Source organism: Sesamum indicum, linkage group LG8 (genome assembly GCF_000512975.1).
Source record: "Sesamum indicum cultivar Zhongzhi No. 13 linkage group LG8, S_indicum_v1.0, whole genome shotgun sequence".
NCBI classification, from domain to species: Eukaryota; Viridiplantae; Streptophyta; class Magnoliopsida; order Lamiales; family Pedaliaceae; genus Sesamum; species Sesamum indicum.
Genome location: NC_026152.1, coordinates 7,470,343 through 7,480,524, shown reverse-complemented (window position 1 = coordinate 7,480,524; position 10,182 = coordinate 7,470,343). Strand labels below are relative to the sequence as shown.

At 36.0% G+C, this 10,182-nt stretch overlaps 1 protein-coding gene across 4 annotated transcripts; it reads left to right on the top strand.

Annotated features, from left to right (window-relative positions):
* On the top strand, positions 2,008 to 10,147 carry LOC105168567. Of its 4 annotated transcripts, XM_020695681.1 has the most exons (8): positions 2,009 to 2,409; positions 3,251 to 3,391; positions 3,583 to 3,675; positions 4,224 to 4,350; positions 5,658 to 5,743; positions 9,265 to 9,345; positions 9,802 to 9,881; positions 9,989 to 10,147. In XM_020695681.1, exons 1-8 carry the CDS (start codon positions 2,083 to 2,085, stop codon positions 10,002 to 10,004), a joined length of 951 nt encoding a protein of 316 aa, XP_020551340.1. In that variant the 5' UTR covers positions 2,009 to 2,082; the 3' UTR covers positions 10,005 to 10,147. The 4 variants fall into 4 exon arrangements, 3 of the variants coding, with proteins under 3 accessions (XP_020551338.1, XP_020551340.1, XP_020551341.1); XM_020695679.1 differs by having other exon boundaries at positions 2,008 to 2,409; positions 9,802 to 10,147; XR_002287540.1 differs by lacking the exon at positions 9,989 to 10,147 and having other exon boundaries at positions 5,658 to 5,797; positions 9,802 to 9,857.

The following is a 10,182-nucleotide window of genomic DNA, read 5'->3' as shown; positions in this document are numbered from 1 at the left end:
AAGCAACAGATCTGTCCCCTCTCCAGTGTATAGTTCTCATGAGGTTGGTTTTACCGAGAAGATGAAGATAATTGATGGTTTGAGAGATGATACGATTAGCTTTGAAAGGAGCCCCCTCTGCAAATCCAAGTGTACCAAATGATCAATGGGGGAAGAATATCTCTGATGTGAAGTTGATTAGAAATATTGCTTCTCCAGGCTTGAAGGATCATGAAAAAATTGTCTATGATTGGGATGTTGAGTTGAAATTTGGAGGCAAAGAAGTTCCATACTTCAAGGGAAACCTTGTTATGAAGGAAAAGGTGAGGGATGGAAACCTTGTTATGAAGGAAAAGGTGAGGGATAGTCTCCTCCTCCTTCAAACAACAAACACATCTAGAGGTCAAAGAGATGCCCTTTTGTTTGAGTCTGCTGTCAACTGGTATCCAGTTATGGAGGACTTTCCAAATAAAGATAGAAATGGTAGGCCTGACGAGGGGGACCAGAGATTTTTGAAGATGGGTAGGGAAGGTTTGTGATCTCTAGTAATCTCCCAAGCTGATTTAGTAGAAAAGGAGCCGTGAGGGGATGGTTTCCAATGCATAGAATCTTGATGTTGAGGATTAATGGTGGTCTGCAAAATAAGCTCCATGATAAGCTGAGGAACAACTTCCTTCAATTTATCAATGTCCCAAGTGTGGTTGGTCCAAAAATTCTTGACCAGGGCATTAGACGCTCTGATGGGGTGTATGAGGGAATGAAGGGTGCCTGCAGGGAGCCAACAATCATACTAGAAAGATACATTACCAGCTCCTGAGAGATGGCTTTCATGCTACAAATTCTTCTCCAAATGTTAGAGTCCTTCGATTTAGCTTTAGTAGAGGCAGGTGTAGACTTTTTACAATATCTACTGATAGTGAAGCTGGCCCATAGAGAATTATTTTGTCTCAGCCGCCACCAGAGTTTATGAGTGAAGGCTGTGACAGTATCTCTAATGTTTCTGATGCCCAAGCCCCCTTTTTCACAAGGATAGCAGATGAAAGCCCATTTAACTTAATGAATTTTTCTGTGGTCAGTAGTGGATCCCCAAAAGAATTTAGCAAAAAGTTGTTCAATTTTCTATAGAGTGCCAATAGGAGGGCTCAAAACTTGAAGAAGATATACTGGCATGGAGGAAAGAACACTTTTAATAAGTTGAAGTCTACCCCCTTGTGAAAGATGTTTATGCTCCCATCCACTGATCCTGTTTCTGATTTTGTCAATAAGGGGTTCAAAAAGAATTTTCTTCTTATGACCTTTGTGCAGAGGAGCTCCAAGATAGGTGATAGGGAGACACTTGAAGTTGAAGCCTGTAATGGATTTGATTTTGTGGGCAATGTTATTGGCCTTCTTACCAGGGATAAAGAAACTCTTGGAGTGATTGATTTTTTTGCCAGATTGGTCTTCATATAGCTCCAGGAATTGCATCAATTTGGTCAGTAGTAGAAACAACACTTACTATGCAGTAAAAACAACATTGCATGCATAAATAGGGATTGAACCCATGACTTTAAACCAACTGAGCTAGGCCTAGTCTCACTCAATAATAAAACTTAAATCGTCGTGGTTCAACTATTACTTTTAAAGTAAATTAATACTCTATAAATTGATGAGACTCAACCCACAACGCTTTGATCATATTATTTCAACTTCGCCAATTAAACTGATCACGTAAATATTTTCAATGAAAAAATGGAAGCAACTTTCTTGTGATGTTACAAATGATTAAATCACTCTCCTTTGAAAGAGAATAACAATTTATCTCCGTGTGTTATCTAAAATATAATAATTTACTTTTCTATATTTTTTAAAATTAAGTATTTTATCATAATACAAAGGGTAAATTATTATTTTTTTTTTATAAAAAAATAATTTACTTATTTATAATATCATATGAGAATAAATTGCTATTCACCCCATTTTCTATTGCCACAAAATTATCGATTTCACGTTACTTGTTAAAAAACCAAGAAAAATGAATGCCTATAGACATGTACCAAATTGCAACTCGAGGAAACTCGATTAGGTTTCCGATATTCAAAAGCCACCCAAGAATAACGAGCCATGCTCCCTTCTACTTCTAGACCCTTGTTGAGCTGTAAAACCCCTTTCTTTTTCCAACCCCAACAAAAATTCTGCAATTTCTTCAACAAGACTCTTAAATCTCAGATGGGCACGAAGCCTTTCTCCTCGAAAAGCCCATCCACATTGCCAGCAGGAGCCCGCAGAACAACAGACGCTGAAGCTACCATTAGCCTGCAAGAATGGCAGGGTTGGGGTACCATTTCGCCTGTTCCTTCGATGGTTAAACAAGTTATTCAAGATTTAAAGCTTTTGGAACAAGACATTGATTCTGAGATGACGTTTGATGGCAACCACGGCAAACTCTCGGTGAGAACTCAAAACTTTCATGCGTACCCATGTCAATGAAGTGTGGTTCCGTGGTTTATTTTTGTTTTGGAGATGGCAATTTTGCTTATCAGTTCAGGAGTGATTGGAAAGGAGTTGCCAAGAGTTGAGTTCGGGCTGTAATGATGTGGTTATGGTGAACTAGACGGCGGAGTGTGAAGATTTTCTTGTGTTTTTGTTCGTCATTCTTCAACTGCAATTTTGAGACTGTGTGCTTCTGCTGTGTGCAATACCTTTGGCTTCTTTCCGTCACCAGAATTTGGTTTCTTTCAGCGATTAGTTTTGTTGATTGAAGGTGCTGGAGCTCAATATGTTTAATGCTTAGTTAATTGCAAAAATGTTTTTGTAGAATTTGGCATCTCTAATTCGTGTGCGCAATGAACACCTTTATAAATATATTGGTTCCAGACATTTTGAAGATAATAATGGAAAAGATTATTGGTGAGATCAAGATAAGGAACTTACAGTGAAAAAAAGATTATTGGTGATATCAAGATAAGGAACTTACAGTGAAAAAAGATTATTGGTGATATCAAGATAAGGAACTTACAGTGAAAAACGAAGCTACCATTTTGTTGCTCAGGTACAATAGATATTTCTAAATTTGCATTGTCATTTTCACCTCTTTGGATATTAAGTCATTACCTTTTCCAGCATTTGGGTGCAGTGATCTTAATGCTTTACAAGTTGGTTGGTCCGGCAACCCACAAATGAGTTAAATATAATAATAAAACTGCGGTTTGCTCGTCGTTACCCCTGAGCACAGGTCTGCTTCAGTTGTAATTCTATACATTACGCACTTATTCTGTTTGCTTGCTTTCAGGGAGACTTCAAGGTGCATGAGGACAAGAAGCATAGGGCAAAATATGCATCTTTAGCTAATTCTGAAGAAAAACTCCAATTCTTTTCTGCTCGACAAATAGCTTGCCGGTTACTTGGAAGTAGGGGTTATCTTTGCCAGAAGGTACACTGTTTATTAGTTTATCCAATTTATGCCTTGTACATTTCTACAAGTATAATGGTGGGCTCTTTTTTTCTGAAAGATTGATTTATTTCTTTACTCGTCATGATTTAATAGTTCCATATCCTTTCATTTGGATATGCATTCTATTTCTGTAACTATTTGTTATATTCCCTCTTCAAAATATCTTGTAGTGCTGGCTTCCGCGGGAAGACTGCATGTGCTCAAAAGTTACAATGTGTTCCCTTTGGCGTAGATTGCGTATCTGGTTGTATATGCATCCGAAGGTTTGAGTTTCTAGTCTTATGGCTTCTTTTGCCTTCTATTTTTGAATTTAGAACACTTTGGATGCCTTGTTCTCATCAATTTTCATGTATATTTTGTGAAAATAATTTTTGAAAATAATCCGAGGAGGTTAATTTGGGGAATGTTTAAAAAAAATGAAAACATATTATTAAGAAAGTTTGCCCATTTTTGTTGGCAGGTTTCTTTGACATTTCATTTTGACTAAACATATCTAATTTACTTGTTTTCAAATGTAAAAAGTGTATTCTGATCATGGGCTTTAGACCTTTCAAAAATAGGTTATGGGTTTTGAAAATATGTGAAGAATTAGAATCGGAAGTTTGAAGATAGGATTACTTTTTGGAAGGAAATCTTTTCCCAAAACATTTATGGAAACATGCCCTTTGAATAAATGGCTCCTTGAAAAAGTGGATTCATTTTGCGAGAATGATTCCAATGGCAGCTGTACTCCTTTCTATTCTCGTCATATTTTTAGTTTTGTGCCAGTTAAAAAGGATCCTGAGTTATTACATTTTCTATTTTTTGACAGGATTTCTTAAGACAGAACAATACTGGGAAATTATTATGGCAAGTTTATGGTGTTCAAGCTGCAAGTTTGTGCCTCTTTGGCATAGTTGAGCATGAAGAAATGATGTGGAATGAATTGAATCATGCAGGTAATGCAATTTTCAGTTTATCTTGTGTGTACTACTAGTCTAAAAGTTTTGTGAAAATGCTGCTTATTTCATCTTTGGCTTTGCTATGAGTGGAATACATATATATGGAAATTTTGAATTTGTTCTTCTAGTAATATGCCACCATGTTATTGCAATGCTATTAATGGAATAGCTTTTTTGAAGGAGCTTCTGAATAATTATTAAAATTAGCACTATTCTGAAATTGAGTTTTCCTATTATGCTTTCGTGCTCTGCCCACCACTTGCTCCCCTTATATAGACTAACATTACTAACTCTCTCTCCCCCGCACTCTCTTTCTTGCACTCCCCATTCCACTTTTGCGCATGTCTTCTTTGAAGTTAATAGTTAGCCTCTGTCGGGATTATGCTCTAAAACTCTATTGTATGATATATTGTAGTTCTATTATGAAGTATTACAAAATTGCAAGTTATATTTTCGAAAAGTTCCATGAGATGCATGTAATCCGTATTTCATATAGTATAATCTAAGTGAAAGTGATATTTAAGTAGGACTTAGTTAAATACATCATATGCTGTTATAGATTGAGTTTATGGCCCAAGGGCCATCTGATATACTACATCTGATAATTTTTTCTAATCACAGGGATAGAGATTCCATACATTGCATGTTTTGTAAGTCAATGAGGTTGAAATATTATCTCGACCATTTGAAGTATTTATAATTTAGACTGCTAGTGAGAAATAAATAATTGATGAGTGAATTTAAATTCAGTAAATTTCACCAAAATTGTGCATCATTAAGTTATTGTGATGTCCCTGGTCTTCAATTACCAAAATGCATTCCACAGTGCTTAGTGGCATAAATGTGATTGGAGAGGATGTGGAACGTAGAATCTATATTCTTAAGATAGGAGCTCTCCATTTTAAATAAATTTGCATATTCCAACTTAATAAAATTTTAGTCAAAGTATTTCAAGTGAAATGTCGTTGGAATGATATAGACATGTGATTATCATTTGGATATTTTTACAAAGTACAAATCACGATTTCTACGTAAGCAAGTGAAATGTAAACGGATAGTATTTCAAATTTGTTTCTGCTCATATATTTCTTTGAAGTGTCAAATCTTAAATGATTTACTAAGTTACTCATGACAGTCTGGAACTTTAATTGCTTAACATAATTGTGGTTACTAAACGTTTACCTTTTCTATATCCTTACTTATTTTATACTTAAAACATTTAGTCGCATTGGCATGTGTGTGTTATTTCTTGTTCTATGTGTTGAATTATCAGAGCCATCTGACTGGAATTTACATGATTGCAGGCAGAAACAAGGTTTGGTGCCTTTATCCAAATAAGAATGCAGCGACTGAATCCGTTAAGGATGGTGTTGGCTGTGCTGTGGATCCAGTAAGCCAAGCAGTATCCATTTATATGGATCTCATTAATGCATTCTTGAGTTAGGTGATATGTCGTATAGCAAATGATACTTCTTTTTCTACAAATTTGTGCATGTTAATAGTATAAGCTAAACTGGAGGACTTTCCGAATAATATACAATCTCGCTTCTGATTGTCAATGGAAATCTTGATCTGCCCAAGACTCAACCCATCTGTCTGTAAGGATGGAATTATCCATAAACTTTGATTCCTGGAGCCATAAGTTAACTACTTGAACTGGTTTGTTCCACCAAATAAAAGAAAATCACAAAGAAACCTAGTTACACATTTGAAATTGATCAGCTTGAATGTGACAGAGGCTGACAGATGGTGTGATTTTGAATTTTTCAGAAGGCACAACTAATGTTTGAAGTAACATGCTTAAGAGCTAGTTTGGTTGGGACTTGGGTGACAAGTGAATTTTTAAGGAAAATGGGAGTATAAGGAGGAGAACAAGAAAAAAACTTTTTAGTAGGTTAAAGAAATAAGTGGAGGGTAAGTAAAACAGGCTTTAGATGGAACACCCCTGGAACCTAGTTTCATTTTTGTCCAAAATTGGGTGAAAAAGGTTGAAGTATAAGATTCAAAATACAAAGAACTCTCCTTTTGATTTTCATCTACCATATTATCCATAAATGCAATTTCTCCAAAGTCTTTTATTCTATCAATCTTTCTACTTTCGTATCTCTTCTCGTGCTAAAATAATGTCTATGTATTATTCTTTTTCGTGAAGACATCATTGGCAAAAAAAAAAAAAAAAAGAAAAGAAAAAAAGAGTATAGATACAGCCACCATTACTGCTTCCATAGTGCAACTTATCCAACTAGAATTGAGTGAGTTCAAATTCTATATTTTGAGGTACTATGGTTGTTTTATTTGATTTTTAAAGTAAGTGGTTTAAGATCAATTGAAGCCCAGTAATTCTTAGATGTGGGTATACTAGAAACATATTTTGTTTCTATTCTTACTTTTTGTTGCTAGTGTTGAGGAGCTCTTAAATTAATTAACGGATAGTTATATTTACACCCCTTGACCTATGGTCTATTTACACAAACTACCCCCATCTTTTGCATGATTACAGAAACTACTCTGACAGCCAAAAAATAGGTGTAGTTTGTGCAAAGATGCTAACATTTTTAGGGTATGTGTGTAATTTTAAAAAAAGTAAGGGATGGTTTGTATAAACAGGCCATAGATCAAGGGGTATAAATGTAATTATCCCATTAATTGATGTATGAGTTTATGATGAGTAATTTAAAATTTATATAGTACTAATTTATCTATTATCTATGATGGAAATTAAAAAAAGGTTTCATTGGTAAAACTATAAAAAGTAATCTTCCCATCCCTCTATTGTTACTGTGTCAAATAAGGAAAAGTATTTGAAATTTTCTTCATTTGGATCAACCAAACAACTTAAGGAACTTAAATATTCAATATACTGATTATCTTATGACTACTGTCTTAATTGAATTTTGGTAGGTTAAGCTCTTACCATATGTATTCTCCTCCTTAGCTTAATTAACCATGTTCCCCTCTTCCACTTCTTTTTCCTCTTCCTTCCTGCTCTTCTTCTCTTCATTTTCTTTTCTTCTTTTGCAGTAGCAGATGTGAACAGCAAGTTATATATAATTTTTTTTTATTTATTTGCTGAAAATCAATTCTAGTTTCTTGAATAACCACAAACATGCCAGATAATCCTATTGAACGTTCAAATTATGTGATGAGTTGATCTCTGAAAAAGATGGTTCTGAATTGGTGTTGATAGCCATGATTCATTCTTTTTAATCTTAGATAGGCAAACATGCATCTTGTCACCTCCCTTGCATAAGTTGTGCACCATGCACCTAGGCCCCAAGAATTTATCAGTTGTGCTCCCTACTCCCATGTATCACTGGTGCGGAGATTTCTGAAAGATTGAGTAGCAACTTTTTTCCTCTCATCCCTTAGAACCCAAAGTAAGGATCATGTAAATGTGTTTTTAGTCAGTAGATCTCTTTCTTTTCTAACCATAGCGGCTATTTGGAATAGAAAGATACGACTAGCCTCTTATAGTACCGTGTCACATCATATTAGATAACTTTTAAGAGCCTTTTAACGAAGACAGAATCCTGTTAGTATTGAAAACCATGAGCTATTATATCCAGCGTCCAGCAACTTGGTAAGGAGGCATTGGCGCAGGGTGACTGCTGGGCAGATGTTTTCTTTTGCGAGGGCTGGGGTTGGTCGGCTTGCTGATTCTATACCATCTGCTGCTATAAGATATGTGACAGGAATTACTGGTGAAACTGATAAAGGGACATTGTATTACTTCAAAAATATATAAGACAAGTCAAAGTGAGGAGTGCTGTAGTTAATAGTCAAAGAGCAGGATACAATAGGAGTTGAAGGATGCTGGTGGTCTGCTCTGCAAGTTTGAGTTAAAAGCCACAGTACAAGGAAATAAAGAACTGTGAAAGATGTGATATGGAAGGATTTAAGCCAATGAGAAGATGAAAGGGGAAGAAGTATCAAGCTATGAAGATCTCTCATGGTGTATAGTTATGAAAGAATAATGATAATAGTGTAGATGTTTTTTTAGTGAAACCTTGGTTTCTCACTCACCACTTGAATCCTTTGAACTTCTATATTCATTTGGTATATTTACAGAGGTTCACTCTTCATGTATTCATCATAGGTTGCTTAATGTGCTTTTCTGCCAAGGTTCTATATGCAGTTGGCACATGTACAAAGTTGCCTTGTGCATGTATTGCATCGCATAAGTCGCTTATTACAATTGTTTTGTGAGTGTTTCTCGTACTTTGTGCACTTTTCCTGCACTTCAGTAGAATTTCAATTTGTTAAAATTTAGTCCGTAACATACCCAAGTTGTGGTTTTTGGACTCATACATATTTTGAAGGATCTAGCACGCCATGGGAGCCTTGGTTCCTAATTTCACTGGTAACTCGAGAAAACCTAAACTGCGTTTCTCCAGAAAACCGAAAACCAGATAATCATTAGGAACTCTTTCTATGGAGCCATCCTGCTGGTGAAGCAACTCTTGTGGGCTCTTGCATCAAGAGGAACAATCAAACTCTGACTTGTATGAGTTTGCTTTCTTAAGGAAGGTTGAGGAAATAGAAGTGCTGCACTGCTTTAGGAAAGCGAATGGAGAATGAGGCCCTCTTTAAATATTTCCTATATAGTAGATAAGCTTTCACAACATGGTGAGGCCCTCTTCATAGTATGAACTGACTGAACTTTTTTGGGTCGAATTCTTACAAAAAACTTATGAAGTTAGGTGATGAGGGCTTGGTCGTCGAGGTTGTGCTGGTGGTTGAGACTTAAAGGCATATGACCCTCATTATCTGACGAAAATTGTTTACTGCAATGTAATAATGCATGCCTACAGAAGAGATCACCACACTTCTGCTAACACTTGGTTGTTTGATAAATGGATGATTCATTGTCCTTGAACTAATAGGCAAAACTTTGCTCCCTTAATTACACAGGCAAATGAAGATGGCATCATGCACTTCATTTTGATAGATGGCACTTGGAGCAATTCAAGCGCAATGTTCAGGCGTTTGCAGGTGTGACACATATACTTTGTTTCCCTGATATTTCTCTTTGTGGTTTCAATTCACAGGTATTCAACTGCACATAAAGATCAAAGGTGAGCTAACTTAAGTTGTGGACTGACTCATGGAACTAAAATAAAAAAGATATATAAGCCTCAAAGACAAGCTAATGTATTCTTTTCTTCTTAATGGGTTTTTATGTAGTTATGCCATGTCAGTTAAGATGCATAAATGCTGACTGCATAAATATTAGGATTCTAGAATTTACCCGTAACCAAGGTGAAATATAGTACTATCTTGAAACTACACTCAGCTCTGTTTCATGGATCTTTTGTTGGAGAATGGCTTTCAAAAGCACACGTTATGATTTCATTCGTATATGGTAACACAGCCTCAGTATTTACTTGCACTCTGATCAGTAACTCAAGATTTATGGAGAATGATCTTCATTAGCTGGTTTTTCTGCAGGATCGAGCTAAATTAGTATGGGGGCAGGAACTTCGCTGCATATCTCTGAACACAGGTGTATCTTTGATGCATAAACTAAGGTACACAAGTAAAGTCTCTTCCATCACCTTCTTAAGCTCGTCAACAATTTTGTTGCAAACTTTCGTTGCTGGCCTTAAAAATCTTTATCATTTGATACCGAGCATAGCTGGTTTCTGATTTGAGGTCAGACCCCAACCGTCATGGGATCGTACATGCACAGCAGCTGCAGCAATAGGCCTTCTCTATGAGCTCCAACTCGTTCCAGAATTTAGTTCCTTTGGATTAGAGAAACAGGCTGAAGCCGTCGAGAAAGCCTTGGAGGTTTTATTAGAAGCTCTCACTGCTAGAAGACTCCGTATG

Excerpts from the sequence above, each read along its gene's own strand:
- LOC105168567 (XM_020695679.1), top strand. The coding sequence starts at position 2,083 with ATGCTCCCTTCTACTTCTAGACCCTTGTTGAGCTGTAAAACCCCTTTC. Across the intron at positions 4,351-5,657 it reads GAATGAATTGAATCATGCAG|GCAGAAACAAGGTTTGGTGC; the intron begins GTAATGCAATTT and ends ACATGATTGCAG. Across the intron at positions 5,744-9,264 it reads TTGGCTGTGCTGTGGATCCA|GCAAATGAAGATGGCATCAT; the intron begins GTAAGCCAAGCA and ends TTAATTACACAG.